At 39.0% G+C, this 19,204-nt stretch overlaps 4 protein-coding genes across 5 annotated transcripts; 2 read left to right on the forward strand and 2 right to left on the reverse strand.

Annotated features, from left to right (window-relative positions):
• Positions 1–2,337: 2,337 nt before the first annotated feature.
• LOC124459955 lies at positions 2,338–2,934 on the reverse strand. Its single transcript, XM_047009873.1, has 2 exons — positions 2,881–2,934; positions 2,338–2,703 (listed from the first exon to the last, which is right to left on the reverse strand). The coding sequence occupies exon 2, from the start codon at positions 2,700–2,702 to the stop codon at positions 2,373–2,375; it is 330 nt and encodes a 109-aa protein (XP_046865829.1). The 5' UTR covers position 2,703; positions 2,881–2,934; the 3' UTR covers positions 2,338–2,372.
• On the reverse strand, positions 2,920–4,033 carry LOC6652167 (dnaJ-like protein 60). The gene is made up of 4 exons (XM_002074637.4): positions 3,831–4,033; positions 3,645–3,753; positions 3,257–3,585; positions 2,920–3,190 (listed from the first exon to the last, which is right to left on the reverse strand). Exons 1-4 carry the CDS (start codon positions 3,884–3,886, stop codon positions 3,022–3,024), a joined length of 663 nt encoding a protein of 220 aa, XP_002074673.2. The 5' UTR covers positions 3,887–4,033; the 3' UTR covers positions 2,920–3,021.
• A 401-nt stretch (positions 4,034–4,434) lies between these two features.
• On the forward strand, positions 4,435–6,391 carry LOC6652166 (RNA polymerase II-associated protein 3). Its single transcript, XM_002074636.4, has 6 exons — positions 4,435–4,698; positions 4,764–5,050; positions 5,117–5,325; positions 5,387–5,805; positions 5,862–6,147; positions 6,218–6,391. Exons 1-6 carry the CDS (start codon positions 4,540–4,542, stop codon positions 6,304–6,306), a joined length of 1,449 nt encoding a protein of 482 aa, XP_002074672.1. The 5' UTR covers positions 4,435–4,539; the 3' UTR covers positions 6,307–6,391.
• A 1,255-nt stretch (positions 6,392–7,646) lies between these two features.
• On the forward strand, positions 7,647–19,030 carry LOC6652165. Of its 2 annotated transcripts, XM_023181032.2 has the most exons (9): positions 7,647–7,933; positions 11,925–12,022; positions 13,891–15,415; positions 15,476–16,115; positions 16,183–16,463; positions 16,529–17,732; positions 17,798–18,399; positions 18,469–18,691; positions 18,755–19,030. In XM_023181032.2, exons 2-9 carry the CDS (start codon positions 11,998–12,000, stop codon positions 18,833–18,835), a joined length of 4,581 nt encoding a protein of 1,526 aa, XP_023036800.1. In that variant the 5' UTR covers positions 7,647–7,933; positions 11,925–11,997; the 3' UTR covers positions 18,836–19,030. The 2 variants fall into 2 exon arrangements, with proteins under 2 accessions (XP_023036800.1, XP_023036801.1); XM_023181033.2 differs by lacking the exons at positions 7,647–7,933; positions 11,925–12,022 and adding an exon at positions 13,007–13,115.
• Positions 19,031–19,204: the final 174 nt, after the last annotated feature.

Here is a 19,204-nt window from a genome sequence, read left to right on the forward strand (position 1 = left end):
TAAAATTTTTAGTCTTAAAAGCTAGAAGCTAGTGTGAGGCAAAATGGCGCACTAATAAAAATGTAAGTACTTATATCGCTTTAAAATAATAACTATATTTAAATAAAAGTCCGATATATAAACTATTTTATGAATAAAATAATACTGATCAGAATACTATATCATATAATTTACATACAATCGATAAAACTAACAGACGTAATGAAAGTCTAAACCTATCCACATTGTAGGTGATACAAAAAGAGCCTTTTTCGTTATTTTTTGAGTTATTATCATGAAATTAAATATCGGTGAGTGTAATATATATAGTAAATACCTACAAACGACTGCGCCAAATTTGATCAAGAGTTTGGGTGACTATATCGTATAGCTCTCATCGGAAGGAACTTCGTTACTTTTAACGCGATCGTAACAAAAGTTAAAAAAAATATTTAACAGCTCGATATACTTATTAATAACTGTGCCAAATTTAATACAAATCGGATAACTTTATTACATCCTCATTGCAAATAATAGGCCGTCTTTCACAAACATTCGATTTTTTATACAAAATGTTTTTCCAATTTGACGGCTATAGGTAAGGGAAGAGTAACTAGAAAACTTGGAAGGATATACAAGCATCGGCGCTTCCAAAGATAGCCCTGGCCCTGTGTTTATTATTAGATTTTTTATCCATTAACTCTTATGCCCTCGGTAATTCGAATAAAGAAATGTGGTCAAACAATTGACTATTCAAATTCGCAAAGTTTCTTGTTGTGTTAGTAAGAGCTTTGAGTTTTGGGATTCCCCTGTAAATATCTTTATTCGGCATGGTTGCGAGTTACGCCTAAAACAGAGCACACTTCCACACGAATCGCTTGGTTGGTATACAGATTAAAAATTTCTATTCAATATTGATGATGAAGAACTATCAAGTAGTTGGCATCAGCAGACTTAGTTTTTCTGAATATTTTTAACGATGGCGCAATTTTTTAACATAAAGCAACGTTGACGATACATCAGAACTTTTGGCAGAGATGTCGGTTGAGGAGGCTTGGAAGCTACAAAACAAAACTGATAACACAGCATATAGATAAAACAGAAGTATGGCAAACTTGGTGGTGTACATACATACATATGTTGCATTTTTTCATTGTAAATATGTACATGACATTTGTTTCTCCTTAAAAAAAGTTATTGAATAGTCTGACCATCAGCAATGTGCTTCGAAGCAAACCCGTATAAATGAGTTATTTTTAAGGATTAATTAATTCACATTATATACAGTGGCGACAAAAAATATGAATCATACAATTTTTAACCTTAATTCTGGTTTCATTCGATTTTTACATAATGTTAGTGAAATATTTTGATGTGTTAATTTATAGCGTTGAGTGTGTGTTTTTATTGAGATGATGCACCGAAAATGCTGTGGCGTTAAAACTAAGGTAGTAAAACTAACAATAAGATAAACAGTATACAACAAAATTTTTATTTGGCCCCAGAATCCAATTGAAAAAACCAATTTTGTATGTAATTTTTTGGTCTCCCTGCTTGGCCTTATTTTACGACATTGATTAATTATAAAGTATAACTATATAATATAATGAAATATTCCGTCCCTGTTGGCGTAAGGTAGTGTAATCACACGTCGTAAAAATCCAGAAATTAGTATTTAGATTCAAAAACTTTTTGAGAAAAGGTGATTGGTTATCACTTAAGACTGTTTTTTTTAAATTCAAAGCATTTTACATCATTCTTCATAATTCTGGTAAGCCATTACCTAAAACAATTCAACATAATTGCAAATATACATATGTACCTTTAGATAAGTAAAACAAGATAAACAAGACGGTTACTATTAACATATGGCTACGTTTAATTAAAAATAGATAGTAAATAGTAACTAAAATAGTACTGTTTACTAGATAGTACTATTTAGTATCTATTTTTTCTATTTACTATCTATTTTTCAATTTTTTATTAAACGTAGCCATATGTTTCAATATTTGTTTTTTCTGATCATTTATTATTGTTTAGCATGATGAGAAATAATCTACAAAAAAATTTAACCTTTCTGAACTCAAATGACTATTTGCTTGACTATTATTTTGAATGAAACTCTCACAATCAGTATTCAATTCGGAAAATGCTTTTAAGTTGAGAAGTTGGCAGCAAATGTGAAGTTGAAGTTGGATATATGTAACTAAATGTTGACGATAGTTTCGATGTCAAGTATCTTGTCTTGAAGTTGATGCTGTCCTCTTTTCGAGTCTGCACAGAATATGAAGTGATAAACTATCCCAAAGGAGCTACAGGATTAGACATAATTCAAAAGACCCTTCGTATTTGGTTCACATAACAAAAACTTTATTTTTTCAACAATTTATACCCTAGCCTCTTGCATTGCGGGCATTACGGACATTGACCGACTTACTGGCTGATCTCGTGGATCTAGCGTTCCGACGAGCTTTAAGGCTCTTGTTGCGTTTCAGTTTTGCACTGCGACTGCGGCCACTCCGACTGCTCGTTGAGGCTGTGGTAGTTGAGCTTACTCTTATTTTCCTTACGGCTGTGTATTGCAAATTGGAGACATAGACTTTTTTGACACTACCACCCGAACCCGAAGATGATGTGGCGTTGCTGGTTGTTGCCCCATTGGCTGTGTCCAGGCAATAGAGCGTCAGGATACTAATAAGACCGAAGAAAATAACGAACTTCATGCTAAGGCGAATGGTTGAATTGGATATGCATAAATCGATTAAATGGCACAGCTTAAGTAGTTGCCAAAATTTGACTTCATATATTTACACAGTTTGCTATCAAAGTGCGTGGTGGCTTTTGAGAAGGTCAACTAAACTGTGTAAACATTTTGATCGTTAGCAAAAGCCAGCGCCTTACCTTGGAGTCGAACAAGGGCAACAAATAAGCAATCATATGTGAGAGAGTTTAAACTATAGTCATCTATTTTTTGCAGAAGAAATTTAGATCTAAGATCACACACACATGAAAATCCGTATTTAACAAATGTTCAATAACCGTCTACTTTGATTCAGATTGATTGAATGGACCCTTGGAGATCCGATGTATCATGCGACGCATTTGCTCTTCGTTGCCATATTTCTGAGCATCGGCCACGACGGCTGCGTGATGGGAACTCGCATCAGCTGAGATTTCTTCCTGCAATTGGCGGCTGAGCTCAAATGATTGCCTGAAATATACACACATACATATACATATGAATGTTCAACAAAATAAATCACGATTTTATACTCACTTGACCGAAGTGAAACCAAAAATAGCACCAAATACCCCGAGAGCTATGAGAAAAAGGGCCACCTGCCAGTTGGATACACGTTTCATGCCCTTTATGCCATAGTAAGCTCCGGGATTGGGACTGTAATTGGGTCTTACTTCCCAAGCCTGATATGTTTGATCTGACTCAGTTGCCTGGCTACGGGCTCCGCCCGTTGGCGTCCACAACAGGCTATCATCGTAGACTCGTCGACTTTGCGGTTTTACCAGAATACGATAGGCCTCCGAAATCTGAACAAAACGATTAGTTTTTTCAACATTAGTAGCATCGCTTCTGACGTCGGGATGAAACTAAAATCACGGAAAAGGTTAAAAATGGGTTGTAAGAGGAATGAATGTAAATTTCTTACCTGTTTTGAGAGCTTTACGAACGCATTTCTAATGTCTCTAGTGCTGCAATCACTGTTAACATTTAGCACTTCATAGTGGGTCTCCGGCTTGGGTGTTTTTCTACTGTATCTGTACAAAATTTAATTGATGTAAATGGTTTATATAACAATAATAAAATAAATCTCTAATATAAAACCCCTACTTACTTACGCCTATGAACCGCGTCTATTCTGGGTGTAATGCACGTTAGTCGAAACATCATTCGATATCGTGCCAATAGTTGGATTAATGTATGTGCAAAATAACGTGTGATTTAAACAGAACAATTAAACAAATATAAACAAAACATCGCAATAACAATCAACAGCTGACTGCTTAGCTTATTAATGTGAGGGACAAGAGTGACCGTTTACCAATTCTGAATGTACGCCCTATGACACAGCATTAAGAAAACTGCTTGACAATTGTTGAAACGTAAAATTTTTTTTTAAGATCGTCCTGGATGATGAAATAAAAGCAAAGCTGAAAGCTAACGAAAAAATGAGCAAGGGAGAACGAAAAAGCAAGTTAAATTAAGTATGTATTGTGATGTATTGCTTCAATTGCTGCTAACTATTATACTGAAGGCAATAAAAAACGAGAGTGTTGGATTTTGTAAAATGATTTAATTTATTCATGAGACATTCATAGTTTTATTAACGTCAAAGTTTACCTATTCAACTTTGATTAGTTAAAATATTTTCATATATATCTTGTTTTATTTTCAATCTCTCATCTCTAATACACCACATTGAGTGTTGCAAACTACCGACAAAAGTGTGGGAAAATACCGGAAAATACTTGAAACAAAAATTACAAAATAATTTCGTGTTATTTGCTGGGTTAATTTGCTTTTGATAATATTAAGCTGCGAAAATGAATGAAGGAGCACGTAAGACTATGGAGCTGCAGCGCCAGGTGCGCCACAATGCAACCGAGTATCAGAATGCAGTGAAAAATCTATATTCATGGGAAAAGGACATAAAAAGCAAAGAGCAGACAATAAAGAATGCCGCGAACGCCACTGCAAAAAACGTAAGTCATTATTGCTTATAGTACAACAACACATGAAAACCTTCTATATTATTCCGTCTTTGCAGAATGTTCCAGTGCGCAGCTATGTAGAGAAAAAGGAAGAAAAGACAGCTAAACCTATTAGCCCATCCGGCTCTGCCGCAGGTACCCCTACAGAAAAGCAAGACCTTCCCGTCGATCTTGTTGCCCAGCAACACAAAAAAGCCAATGATATTAAAGATCGTGGCAACACTTATGTGAAAAAAGGGGATTATGACCACGCGATTGAAGCCTACACAGAAGCTGTGGACGTTTACCCCTATGATCCCATATACTTCAGCAATCGAGCGCTGTGTTACCTTAAAAAGGAGGAGTAAGGGTTAATGGGAAAAACCAAAATTACGGCTTTAAACAAAAAACACTTTTTTTTGTTTTTTAGCTATAACAGCTGCGTTGAGGACTGTGAGGCAGCTATTCGATTAGACAAACTTTGCGCCAAAGCCTATTATAGACGGATGCAGGCTAATGAATCGCTGGGAAACAACATGGAGGCGCTCAAAGATTGCACAAGTGTCCTGGCTATTGAGCCCAAAAATGTTGAAGCCAAGACAAGTTTGGCCCGCATCAATAATCGGCTACGTGCAAACGGTTGTGTTAATATGATTTTTTACTCTTTTACAATGCTAAAACTTTGCTAATTAACTTTCAGCAACTAAAGGTGGACCAAATTTCACGCCGGATCGACCCGATTTAGTTGATATCCTTCCACTGGATAAACCGGCCTATAAACGCTCAAAAAAGCCCATGCGACGTGTGCCTATAGTGGATATAGTCTCACCCAGAGCTACTTCTAATAACAATACAAATCAATTGCGTATCTCAGATGATGATATTGATAAGATCTTCAATAGCTATTGCGGAGCATTTGAAGAAGTTAAAAATAATACTAAACCCAAGCTGGAATCTAATCCAATTGAAACACCAGCATTAAAATTACCTGAACATACATCCAATTCGCTGAACCCAGATACGGAAGTGGCTCAGAAGAAAGCTGCAAAGCCTACTATTAACAACTCTCCAGCTCTCACGTCTCAAACAGAAGCCAGTGCCGCAGATGGCCCCGTGGAAGTAAGCATTTTTTCTTAGTAATTTCCATTTATATTACACTTCGAATCCCATTTTAGCGAGCTTTGCCACCACAACCAATGAACACAGCCCAGTTCTATATTACTTGGAAGGAATTGTCTCCCGCTCAGAAATATAAGTATTTGAAATCCATTGAAATTCCAAATCTGTGCAAAATACTTGGAGCCGGATTTGATTCTGACACTTTTACAGATCTCTTGCACACCATCCAAGAGTTCTATGTGCCCAATAAGGAGCCTACAACAGCAGCAGTTTTATATGAGATTAGCAAAAATGAGGAATTTGTTATTCTGGCCATGCTTATGTCAACAGAAGAGAAGAATAGTGAGTGTAACCTATGGGATAATCGTTACTTGTTTTTTTTTTAATCGATTGCTTCATTTCTATTTTGCAGTTATTTCCTCTATAATGACTGAGCTCAAAAAATGGACGAAAAATACAACGATATTGGCCAAATTAACCAAGGCTTATAATGTGGATTAGAATTCTATCCAAATACCTCAAATTGTCATGTACTTATTTGACTTTAAACTGTTCAACAAAAAATTATGTTTAAAAGAACCCAAAAGCAAAATTTAATGTAAATTATGTAGACTTCAAATGGCACAGTAGATATACACATATATATATATATTTAACTTTAAATGTATATATAATAGTTTTGTTTTGGTTTTGGACATTAGATACGCCATATTAGCTTTTATAGAAATAGCGAAAATGAGTCAATGACTCGAATGTTATTTCATTGTTACCACATTCAAGTCCCTTAAACCTAAATAAATTCATTGGAAGTAGTAAAATCAAATGTGATAATTCCTACTAAAGTTCTGCCAGAAGATGTAAACAAAAACCATTAAGGCAAATGAATATTAAATAGCAAATTGAGTAATATGAATTAGTGTAATTTACATAAATCAACTGTATTAATTCAATCAGAGAATGGAAGCGACCTGTAACAGAGCGACTCGACTCCATTAAGTGATTTAAAGTTGCCTGAGAAGGGACCAGCAGAGAGAACGCATGTGTATCCATTGCACACGACACTTTGCCATTGGTGAAAGAATCAACCCAGCGCCTATGATTGTTTGAGTTGGTTTTAAGGGGAGGGGGCAAGGGGCTTTAAATTTATTGAGCCCGGTCCCCGATCTCGGATTTGTGTCAGCTACTCTGTGGAGGGAACGATTGTAGCAGTAGCTAATTGCGTGAGAGCTACAGCGGCTGCACTCTAAGCGCACGGGGTCGGCGTGGGTCTCGTGTATTCGCTTAATCCCATTGTTGCCTCTACTAGTTATAATTTAATTTACATTTTTCTTAACAAACGCTGTTGTGATTCCTCAGTTTCTCACTTTAGATAGCGAGAGTTACAGAGTTGCCACCTGTTATAGATTTTCATTGAAATAAAAAAGAAATGAAATTCATTCATAGCCATAGACAGCTAGGGACTGTTCTGAGTGGAAATATTTCTTATCTATGTATAGACTACTTCTAGAACTCCTTATACCGTTAGCAGTAATCAATAAAAAATGTATGCCAGAAATGTTAATTTTTATTTGAATGCTAATATGATAAACTTGCTTATGTTTTTAGTAAATTATTTACCAAAGCATTATAAAAGAATTATATACATATATAGAAATCACATTATTATAATAGCTCTAAATTATATTCTAGCTTACCGGTTATCTACAAATTTTAACATAGTGGCATCTCCATAGGCTGAAGCCAAGCTTCATCGAAAGATTGAGATACAAATTTAGAGAGAGAGGGAGAGTGGCACTGAGAGAACGCCTGCTATGAGCTCGACTTGCGTTCTCCAATCAACTACCAGTTGCTGTCCACACTCCAACGGATTTAGATACATTTGCCACCCGAAATAGAATCAGTTAAAGAAAAATATAAAAAAAACAAAAAGTAACAGCAAAAAATAAAACACGAGAGACTGAAGCTGCAACAACAGCGACTACAAACAACAGAGAAAAAAGACCGATCATAATAACATTCCCATCGAGTATAATAACATTCACATCGAGTATACGAAGCGTGAAACACACATAAAAAACGAGAGAAAAATCACAAAAATTCGTAAACAATCAAAGTAACGGCAATTTGTGTAAGTGTCTGTGTGTTGTGTTGTATTTAAAATACAATTTAAAAAAAAAAAGTTACAAAAAAAAGATATTCAAGAGAAGTATACTAAACACGCCCCCGCCCATAGATAAGAAAAACGACAATAATGCAACTAATTGAAAAAGGAAACACAATTTTGAGTGGGAAAAACTGGAAAATCCATTTAAACAAGTGCAACGAAATACGAAAAACAAAACAAGAGAAAAATAGATTTCACTGTTCGACTAAGTCTGTGTGTGTGTGTTTGTGTCCGTGTGAGAGAGTGTATTCAAGCAAATGCAAAAATAATTTGTATTAGAAGAGTCATCAAATCATACCATCAACAACTCAGCCAAAAATAACTTTTTCGCTTAAAAAAAAAAAAGAACAAAATATAGCAGACTAGAATCCGGCAAAACAATTTATGGTATTCGGCCAGTTTGGCTCTGGTTTTAGAGAGCGGCTTGGCTTGAAGAGGCCTCTTTCAGGTGCTACCGCCCACTGACAATCGTGTTTAATTTATGCTTAGCCCCCAAAAGCTGAACACCAAAAAAAAATTTATCTCGGCCAGCTTGCTTGCCAATGTTGTTAGCGGGTGAGGTGAATCTCTTGTCTACTCTTTGCGGATTGAAGTCTTCTTATTTGCTCTTCAATGTGCTGGCCACTGCTTGTGACTGGCTGCTGCTGCTTCACATTTTGTCTCATCTCGTCACAACCTGTGCCAAGCGCGCGATTTAAACGTATACCCTTCTCTTCCTCCGACTGAACCTCCCCCTGCTCACCCCCGCTTCGCCAGCTGCCGTTACCCACGAGCCAATAGAGCCCAAAAAGACGTTCAAAGACATAAAATTCAACCGGTTGGTTGAGTTTCAGCAGCAGCAACAATCCAAGCAGACTCAGTGTAAAAATTAAAAATTAAAAAGAAAAAAACATAAATAACAAAATCTTTTTTTCTGTTTCTTATACACATACACAAATATATTTATAATTTGACTTTTATTTTGTTTTTTTTTTTTTTTGCTAAAGGCTGTTTAGCATAGTTTCTTTTCTAGAGATGGAGAAATATCTCTTTCTGAAGATCCGCTTCGCTTGTTTGATAATGGAATATTCCATTTTGATCGACCATTTACCCTCGTTTCGTTTTTGCATTTGACTTTTACAACATCGGTTTTTAGTATTAAAATTTAATTAAGAAATACTTAGCAAATACATGTTAATTACAAATTATTTTAATCATGATTTCGTATTTAATGAAGTGAATCAGCTGGATTCTTAGCCAATACTCTAATGACGCATTTGTTGAGTCTTTTCCCCTCTCTCTCTCTCTAACTCTTATTCACTGAACCATCTATGCATTGAACGGTTATAGCTTAGATTTACCCAACTTCACTACCAGTAAATAAAGAATTCCTCAGTTTTGTACATCTTTTTTTGTCCAAATGTGTAGAAATTTTGGTATAGACTAATGTTAGCCAGGCCCTCTGGTTCTTCGGGCAGAGTTTACTTTATGATGAAGCATCAGTTGAAGTGACTGTAAGTTATTTGTTAAAATATTTAGATCATTTATGTTAATTAGTTTGATTATTTGAGTAAATGTTGTTGGAAATGTTGTCTCGGCTGACGCCTTTAGTTTTTTTTATTACTTTTTTTTTTGGTTTGGCACATTTGGATTGGATTTGGAGTGAGATTTGTTTGCTCGTCTGATAACTTAATTTGACCAAATTGAAATCATGCATCCGATTTGTGTTCGGGCCACCGGGCCACAACTTCTTGCTGACCATTCTGGCCATTTGGCTAGTATCAAATGTAATTCAGTTGTTAGCGGTGTTAGATCACATGTCCATGGCAATTAGCACAGACATATATACATACATACATTTATAGGTATATTTGTATCAACGCTTTTATGTATGTATATAGTAAATATACTTATTTATAAATCAAATTTTGCTTACGTGCATTTGCTTCCAACTCGCCGCACGCCACGAGTTAAGTTGTTGATGTAGTTGTTATTGCTCTTCGGCATTCGGCAAGCTTTTGTTTTTATTGAAATGCTAATAAAATGCTAAAAGCCCTGCCAATACCAACAACAACCTCATGGATATACTCAGAAAGATTTCATCTCAAGGATGGATGTTTTAGCTGCTGTAGGCGCCCTGCAAAACCCACAATCAATATGCGTGGAGTATAATGCTTCCGGTTATATCTTTATCTGGTCAATCTGCTCGAATACAGGTTTTTCTTCACTTATTTTGTCAATTCAAGTGAAACTCATCTACAAGTAGTTTAGTTTAGTGTTCGTATTTTTTTGTTTATTTTATTGTTTGTTTCTTCTGTTGCGTCAAACTAAATCAAATCACTTGAGTTTATTACATTTTATTATGAGAAAAGAAGAGTGCGACTAAGATAGAGATTGATGGAAAGAGATGGAGAGAGGAGTGAGCAATGTTCGTGGGCTTGGGGATAAGGCGTTAATTTAATCAAAATCATTGTGCGACAACAGAAGCAACAATAACAATGCCTTTGACTGGAGACTTGATTTAATATAAGCTACAATATCTTTTTCATTCCCTTATAGATATGTGTTTATTCATATACATACATATCTATATATATATATATATATATATGCAAATTGGTCAAGTAACAACTTCACAGAACTCTCGATTGTTTATACATAGGTAGTCAATCCTTTTTACACATGAAAAAAATGTTATATTTTTTACTTGTTAATACAGTTCTATGAACTGATTTGTTTAGTTCGGAAGACTACATTAGAATAGAGATGACAAGCATATTGATTATGTTTTGTATATATATATACATAAATTCCAAAGATTACTTATTTATTTTGCGCTTACTTTAAGTATTAGATATTTTTTTTAAATCGTTTTACTTCAAACTGCAAATTGAATATTCGTATGCGAAATTCGCGCTGATTCCTAAATTAATGTACATATTTGGCTTTTACCATATTCAACTATATTTTTCTTTTTATTTAAAATTTTCATTAACAAAATATTGTTTCTTTCGAAATTTCGAAAATATGATAATTTTCATTGCTTTCGTTTAGATAGTTGAAACTGCGAGGAAAATCAAAGGGTTTGATCTTGTTACAGATTGAGAAGGAAATAAATTATACGCCGCGTATTCGAAACTTATTAATTTTTCATGGCCTACTTATCAGCGTTTTTCTTTAAGATTTCAATTTTTGTCGATTTAGTCTTCGATTGTCAATATTTTTAGATACGTACTAGATTTATTTTGCATTTAAATTTTATTTTAATATATGCAAATATTTTGTTCAACTTAGTAAGTGACCCTCAACTAAAGCCGATAAGTCTCTGACTGTTGCCGCGTCGCCAGATACATTTATCTTAGTCCGAGTGAGCGAGAGGCCAATTGAGAGAAAGAGCAGAATTGCGGGAGACTTGGCGAAATATTTTAAATCTACGACGTCATTTTCTGGCCAGACTGTGTGTACAAACTATAAGAAAGTACATATGTACGCAAAAAAGTACTGGTATGACAACATTTTAATTGCAAAATGCAAAAAACCAAATACCATACATTTTACGCTTTAAGTTTCAACTTAATGATTCTTCTTAGACTGTTTAATTATGTCCGAGTCTAAGTTTTGACAGCCTTTTCGTTACACAGTTTTCGTTTGTCAATCTATTTCTAAAAAGGAGAGATGAGGGGATCATAATATGCCCATTTGTCAATTGGATATACTGGGTATTCAGAATAACCAGTAAAACTGCTTGACCTGAGAGCTGTTTTCATTTCTTTTTTGTCGTTACTATGAAGATTCGATCAAATCGGTGAATCGTATTGCAATTATTATAACTAAACATTGATATGAGAACCTATTGAAACTTGAGTGAATGAGAGAGATAGAGTGAGAAAGAGAGAGTGTTAGCATAACGTGTAAACAAATTTCAATTTCATATGAAGATTTCTAATATTTATATTTGAATTCCTGAAAACTATAGATCAACATGCTGTAGACGTTCCAGAAAGCAATCGGAGAAAGGACGATGCAAATGAGAATTTTCGGCTAAGAACATGGACTTTGATTTCTCTGACTTTTGTAAGTAAATCGAAATTACGATGCCTTCTAATGCAATAAGATGTTTGTATTTATGTTTATGTAAATGTATCGCTTATATATCAGTTTATATGTATGTCGATAATCTGTCCTTATGATTATCCTTGCATTGGCCTCATTGAAGGCTACCAAAAATAGATGGAAATAAACTAAATTGATGTAGCTAGAAACTAGACAACTGGCAACTCATCAACATATACCAACGAAGCCCAAATAGTCAGTCAGTCAGTCAGTCAGTCAGTCCGCCAGCCAGCAGGCAAACAAGCCAACAAGCAAATCATTGAATATATATTTCTATATAATTTTGCATATGTTGTTGTTTGTCTCAATGGTCTTCTATTTGGTTTTTGTTGCTGGTTGCTTGGCATGCGACTTTTATGTGCCTCACGAAACGAGCAAATTTGTTTGATCAATAAGAGGGACACCAAAAATATTTGCACACTGATTGAAATATATTTTCTCCCGTATTCATATCCTGCCAGTTGTAAGAGTTTTCCTAACGGATTTTGACGTGCCCCACGCGAATACAACCCAAAGATAAAAAAAAAAAGAAAATTGATCAAAAACTTTAAACAACAAATAAAAAAAAACATTCGAAAGAACAGAAATCGAATGATAAGCAAATTAATAAAAAAGTTCTCTGTTTGTCCAAATGCATTTGGCTAACTATTTGGTGCTATAGAAACAATTGCATAAACAAAAGGTTTTCAATTTCGCTAAACAACAATTTGGTTCATATTATATTTTCCCTTTCGTTTGGCTCTTTGTTTGTTATTGTTGTTGTTGTTGCTGCTGCTAAATATTTTCGCAAATGCATTTTCACTAATCAGCGAGTTGTGAAAAGTGCATCAACCGTATTGCTCGCTCATACGTACATTAGATAATTGTTAGAAATTCATTTTTGTTGCCATGGATGCTGCCGCTGTTGCCAGTTATTAATAACTTGGCCAACTGTTAAGCTCGCTTGAGCTGCTAGGCTCCGAGACCGACTAGCAAAGTGCCTAACTTACAGACATACGTATTAATCAACGCGAGACCCAAAAACCCACCATGGATTATCCCAAGGCATTGAATGGTAATACTTAGTTGTAAATGCTAGGCATAAATTAAGTACACACACACATACACACAAAGACGAAAATTGTTATTTGGCTCAATACTCATTCGAGTATATTTAATATGGAAATATAAACCAAAACTGCGTCGCAATGTTTATCGATCAAACACAATGACATTTTTCGTCTGCTCTTCATTTTGTATCTGTATCTGTGCTCAGTGTCTGTGTCTGTATCTATGTAGTTGTCATCGTCGTCGTCGTCGTCGTCGACGTCTGTTCAATCGCCTTATCAGTTAAATTACTATGAATTCTAATATATCCATACTCCAGAAATCTGGTTTACGCCCTTCAATTAGACTCATACACTCAGAATTTTATTATTGTCAAAATCTGTATTTACTATATATATATATATATATATATATTTGTCTTGTAATTAAATATTTTGACTTTGTATTTTGTGTTTTAATTATCGTCACTATCGACATTCTCTTTTCTTTAAAAATATTGAAACTATACCAAACTATTATGGAGTAAAAGTAAATTTAGATTGTTCTTTGGCCAATTAGGGTAGTCCGAAAGATCTCAACGAAGTTATTCATTATTTTTTCCTTACCAGCAAGTGGATTAGTATAGGTCAAATCTAAACTAGGACTAGACTTTGTTTCAACAAAAAGTACTCTAACTATGTAGAAAGAGAAGAAATAAGAAGTTCAAAGTAATTAATAAATTAATTTACATTTTTTCGTGCATTACAATCTGCTTTCTTTTTTCGTTAACGATTTGCCTGCAGCTCGCCAAGATCTACTTGATGGTATTGACAATGAAGCCCTAGATCTGTTCATGCAAGTGGCCGCTGGTGTTGGTGCCCTTGATAACGATGAGAATAACCAGCAAGGTGGTCATGGACATAATCTTACGAATGTAGATCACATGGCAACAGGTGGTGGTGGGGGACTAGGAGGAGGAGGAGGCGCAACTAAATTGGAATCCCCACACACACCACCCATGCAGGTCGGCAGCTTGAGCAGCACACCAATATCCACACCGCATAGCCAACAGCAGCAACTACAGCAGCAGCAGCATGTCCATTCCCATGCCCATTTGCCGGAAAGTCCACCAGATTCGGGGTCAGAACCCGCCTATAGTCCACTGGGCGAGACCCATGGCCTGACTCTGCCCGGCCGAGAACTTATCTATCCGATGTTGCAGACAGAGCTACAGTATCCTTCACCACCGCATCAGCATCAGCATCAGCAGCAACAACAGCAGCAGCAGCAGCAACAGCAACAGATGGCACCGAGTGGACATCATTTTGTTGCCCCTCCAGCCGATGTACGAATTAAGCATGAGTCGGGACTTGTAATGAATCCGAATAGCCTAATGTGCCAGCAGCAGTCGCTGCAGCCGATGAACGAGCAACAATTGCCGCCGTTGCACCAACAGCAACATCAGGAGTTGCAGCAAGATCAGATGCTCTACCAGCACTATGATAATGGCCCCGGGCCTGGGTCTGGCTTGTATTCAGCGGGTAGCTATCAGAATTTATCCACCACCTGCATGCTGACTTCCTCGTTGGGATTGGGCGATCGTGTCCAGGTAATTGGAACTAGCCAATTGTCACTGAATCGCATCTCGGCGCCCTCCACTCCAGTCCACCTGTCGTCACGCAAACGTAAAATGTCGACGCAACTGGACTGTCCGGATTTTGGTGCTACTCCGAAACTGGACACAACCGGAGGACTGGTGATGAGCCCGTTGCGTGCTTCACATCATTCGCTGGCCTCCACACCCCAAGATCTAAATCTGAGCAAGACGCCCGCCCATTCACACTGTTCTGCCTCTGTGTCGCCGGCTCTGTCCGCCATCAATTCCCAGGCGGACAATAGCCTCGATGGACAGGCTAGTAATGCAGCTGCCGGCTCCGGATCAGGATCCGGGTCTGGCAGTGAAGCCGGCGATCCAGCACTCAGCCAATGCATTCGCTTCAGTCCCTTTCAGCCTGAGAACTGGCACAAATTGTGCGATCAGAGTTTGCAGGAGCTATCCGTTATCTACTATCGCGTGGATGCCGATAAAGGATTCAATTTCAGCGTCTCGGATGACGCCTACGTGTGCCAGAAGAAGAACCACTTTCAGGTTACTTGCCATGCCCGCCTTCAGGGCGATGCCAAATTCGTGAAAACACCGTCCGGCCTGGAGAAAATTAAGTCCTTCCATTTGCATTTCTATGGCGTCAAATTCGAGGCGCCCAACCAGACGATTCGCGTGGAGCAGAGCCAATCGGATCGCTCCAAAAAGCCATTTTACCCCGTACCGTAAGTGTTTGGTCCTTAAAGCACATTTTACTATTACTACTCGCTGTCTCCCTCCCGCAGTATCGATCTCCAGAGTCACATTGTCAGCAAGGTCACAGTGGGTCGTCTGCACTTTTCGGAGACGACAAACAACAATATGAGGAAAAAAGGTCGCCCCAATCCGGAACAGCGTTTCTTTCAACTAGTGGTGGGACTGCATGTCCACACCACTTCAGGTAACTTCCCAGTGGTTAGCCACGGCAGCGAAAGGATCATAGTGCGTGCCTCGAATCCGGGACAGTTCGAGTCGGATGTGGATCTCTGTTGGCAACGGGGTCTCACCCAGGAATCGATATTCCATGCGGGACGAGTGGGCATCAATACAGATCGACCTGACGAGAGTCTGGTGGTGCACGGGAATCTTAAGGTATCGGGCCACATAGTCCAGCCGAGCGATAGCCGAGCCAAGCAAGAAATCGGGGAACTGGACACATCGGTCCAGTTGAGGAATTTGCAGAAGATTCGCATTGTTCGCTATCGCTACGAGCCAGAGTTTGCGGTTCACTCGGGCCTGAGGCGGGAGAGCGACACCCGAGAGATTGTGGACACTGGTGTGATAGCTCAAGAGGTGCGTGAGGTGATCCCAGATGCTGTACAAGAGGCTGGCAGTGTAGTGCTGCCCAATGGCAATGTCATTGAAAATTTTCTCCTGGTCAATAAGGTGAGAATACTTTGGTAAACCGTTTTGGGGGCCATATCCACTGACTCGCTGTTCTCCGCCCCTGTAGGATCGCATCCTCATGGAGAATATTGGCGCCGTAAAAGAGCTCTGCAAGGTGACTGGTTCGCTAGAGACCCGCATTGAGCATCTGGAACGTGCCAATAGTCACCATAATAGCCACCAACTGCGTGCCAAGGATTTGTTGGAGCCAAGCTCCCTACTGGCTTTGAAATCGTCCCCAACCCCATCGTTGTCCATACACAGCCGCCGCCGAGATGGCTACGAGCTTTGCTCCAGTCGCAGTCTTCAGATTGTGATATTCCTCCTGATCATTGTGATGGCTGCCTGGTAAGTAATCCAAGAAACGCCCGCTTCTCGTTCCCGAGTAATTGATTCTTTCTTCTTTCGTTCAGCCTTGCAGCCGTTTCCACTCTCTACTTTGTGGAGCATAATAAACAGCAGCAATTGGACGGTTATCAGCTATTTGGAAATGGCCATCTTTTTCACTCTGACTCCACATCAGCCACCCATTTGAGCGACGAGGATCGGCAATATTTCCAACACAATCTTCACACGCTATTTAAGAACAAAACCCATGTGGCCTGGCCGAGTTTAGCATATGCAACAAGTACCTCCAGACCTCCGCCTAGCTTACATCATTTTGGTGAGGACGAAACTGAGGAATTGTCCGCTGTGATGACCAAACCCCAGGTGTCACAACAACAACAGCAGCAGCAAAGTCAGCCAAATTTGAAGCACAGTCGTATTACCACAACAGCTCCCAACAGCAGAGTCGTCAGCAATAAGACAATAAGCAGTAAAAATGGAAAAAAGTGGCCACTCCCGCAAGAAGTTTTGCGTCAGAGTGCGAATGGGCAAAAACTGATCCAATCTGTGCGGTTACCAGGACGCCTATCGGCGCTGGCCGGAAGCAGTGGGACCCCCAATAACGAGAACCCCGCCTTGGTCTCTTCGGAGAAGCCGCCCGAGGTCATTGCCCTGGCCCAGGACTTCGAGAATAACTCCATAGACATTGATGCCCAACAGCAACAGCAGCAACAACTACAGGCTAAGACCTCGTCTCTGCCACTGCCCTTACCTTTGCCCACTATAAAGCTGGATGAGCACATTGTGGTGGTGGGAACCATAGCAAGCAGCAGCACGGCTCCAGATCCCTCCGTTGGCCAGGCTATACGTAAACTTAATACTGGAGATGCAGTGATCTATAATGTGTACAAGACAGTCTCTCCGCCCACATCGAACCTGGCGCTGACCACCAATAAAGTCAGCACAGAACCGGCGCAGAGTACTTTGGCAGCCTTGGCCTTGGATGTCCCACCGCCAGCTCAGCCAGTGCGAAACAGCAGTGGGCGTCACGACAATGCCGATGCTTTGGACCTGCAGAACCTGTCTAACACGAATGAGTCTGTGGATAATCCCATTACAGCGCTCTTTGGATTCGAATTCACCGGAGCTGGTCTACGCGATTCTAGCGTGGGTCGCCGTTCGGCCAATCAGCGAAGTCTAGACTGGATCAGGCAGAAGACTCTGAAGACGCCGATATTTGGACAGCCCAAGGAGTGCAATGGCGATGAATCGGTCAGCGACAATTGCCAGGTATGTATCTCTCGATCTGTCCTTGTTTGTCTGTCTAAGAGTATCTTTCATTCTCCCTTCCACAGTCAGTTTGCTATGATGATGTACCATCTCCCCAATCCCAGACAGACAATTTGGACGCGAATGTGAAGCAACAACATGTTGAGGAGATAGATCTACAATCAGCGGAGCAGGACCAGGACTCTGACATATTAAGCGAACAGCAGACAGCAGTTCTTGCTGGGCACTCTGGTCAGAATGAAACCGCCAATCTGGCTGAGGCCACCCGGACAAATCCCCAGCGAGTGTATCACGGAAAAAGCTCACACAACACTGAAGCCCAGTCCAAGCAGTTCTCAACCGAAACAGACGCCTCGACCAGTGAGGATGCCTTATACAGTGTAGTAGGAGGCCCGCAGTTGGCACCCAATGCAGCTGCCGAGGTGGATCATGTAGAACTGTTGGCTCCAAAGCCGGATACCGAGGTAGGAGAACCCTCGTCCATAGCATTGGCCCCTGTTGTTCAGTTGGATTGTTGGAGCATTTCCGCGTGTGTCTTAGCAGCTCAATCGAACTACACCATCGATGTGGAAAGGTATTGTCCCACAGCCGGTAGTTCATTGAATATAAGTTACACGGTTCCAGTGTCGCGGTATCTTCAGGCCACCAGCCTTGAGCTCCATTTCAAGTAGGCGAAATAGATTGAAAACGCATCAATCGAAAAAAATCAACTTATTACTTTATCTCTTCCTTTTAGTTCCAACAAGCCTCTACAGTGGTCCATTTGCACGGATGAGGATCAGTCCAAGGCCAAGGCGAGTACCCAGTTAAACGAGGACGAGGATGAGGCTCCGCCGAGTAGTTGGGTCAAAGTGCTCAAACAAATGGGCAACAACAAGCTAATTCTGGCCCTGGACATACCAACGCGCGGCAATTTCGTGCGCGACTTTATGCTGCGAGCCAGCCATGACCTAGAACAGGTATGGAGGTATGGACACCAGCTCCCAATGGAAAGTTCCTAAATTTGCCTCTTTTAATTGCAGCAAAAACTTTGCGATGACAACGCCCATGTGGCAAACCCTATACTCCAGTACAACTTTAGCATTATAAGAGATTGTGATTAGTTAAACAAATTAATTTATGGCACGGATCGAATCTGAACCAATATTTTTCCTTCGGCAAATTAGGAAAATCAAAGATGAAATGCAAAAACTGTTGGTCGGCTGGCAGGACATCAAGTTACATTTATACGTAATGAATATATTCGAAACAAAGCAAAAGACAAACAACAAAAGACAACAAAAAAACACAAAGCATTATTGAGAAATTTTAAATAAAATATTTAGTAAAGTCTTTCATTATAAAATGCCCATTGTCTACATCAGCTCAAATAATTCTGTCTTCAGCTGATTGTGTTTTACTATTTATAACTGGATCAGTCCTAAAAGCGAAACTGACAAGTCCTTAGAGGGACTCTCGCCTCACTTGCATGA

Source organism: Drosophila willistoni (genome assembly GCF_018902025.1).
Source record: "Drosophila willistoni isolate 14030-0811.24 chromosome 2L unlocalized genomic scaffold, UCI_dwil_1.1 Seg168, whole genome shotgun sequence".
In the NCBI taxonomy this organism is placed as follows: Eukaryota; Metazoa; Arthropoda; class Insecta; order Diptera; family Drosophilidae; genus Drosophila; species Drosophila willistoni.

What these genes read in the sequence shown, in the direction of transcription:
- LOC6652165 (XM_023181032.2), top strand. Translation starts at nt 11,998, where the DNA reads ATGGACTTTGATTTCTCTGACTTTT. An exon ending in AGCCTTGAGCTCCATTTCAA is followed by an intron (nt 18,400 to 18,468) that starts GTAGGCGAAATA and finishes TCTTCCTTTTAG; the next exon opens with TTCCAACAAGCCTCTACAGT. An exon ending in CCAGCCATGACCTAGAACAG is followed by an intron (nt 18,692 to 18,754) that starts GTATGGAGGTAT and finishes TTTTAATTGCAG; the next exon opens with CAAAAACTTTGCGATGACAA.
- LOC6652166 (XM_002074636.4), top strand. Translation starts at nt 4,540, where the DNA reads ATGAATGAAGGAGCACGTAAGACTATGGAGCTGCAGCGCCAGGTGCGC. An exon ending in TGTTACCTTAAAAAGGAGGA is followed by an intron (nt 5,051 to 5,116) that starts GTAAGGGTTAAT and finishes TTTGTTTTTTAG; the next exon opens with CTATAACAGCTGCGTTGAGG. An exon ending in GTCAACAGAAGAGAAGAATA is followed by an intron (nt 6,148 to 6,217) that starts GTGAGTGTAACC and finishes TCTATTTTGCAG; the next exon opens with TTATTTCCTCTATAATGACT.
- LOC6652167 (XM_002074637.4), bottom strand. Translation starts at nt 3,886, where the DNA reads ATGATGTTTCGACTAACGTGCATTACACCCAGAATAGACGCGGTTCAT. An exon ending in GACGCGGTTCATAGGCGTAA is followed by an intron (nt 3,754 to 3,830) that starts GTAAGTAGGGGT and finishes AATTTTGTACAG; the next exon opens with ATACAGTAGAAAAACACCCA. An exon ending in TTTGGTTTCACTTCGGTCAA is followed by an intron (nt 3,191 to 3,256) that starts GTGAGTATAAAA and finishes TGTATATTTCAG; the next exon opens with GCAATCATTTGAGCTCAGCC.
- LOC124459955 (XM_047009873.1), bottom strand. Translation starts at nt 2,702, where the DNA reads ATGAAGTTCGTTATTTTCTTCGGTCTTATTAGTATCCTGACGCTCTAT.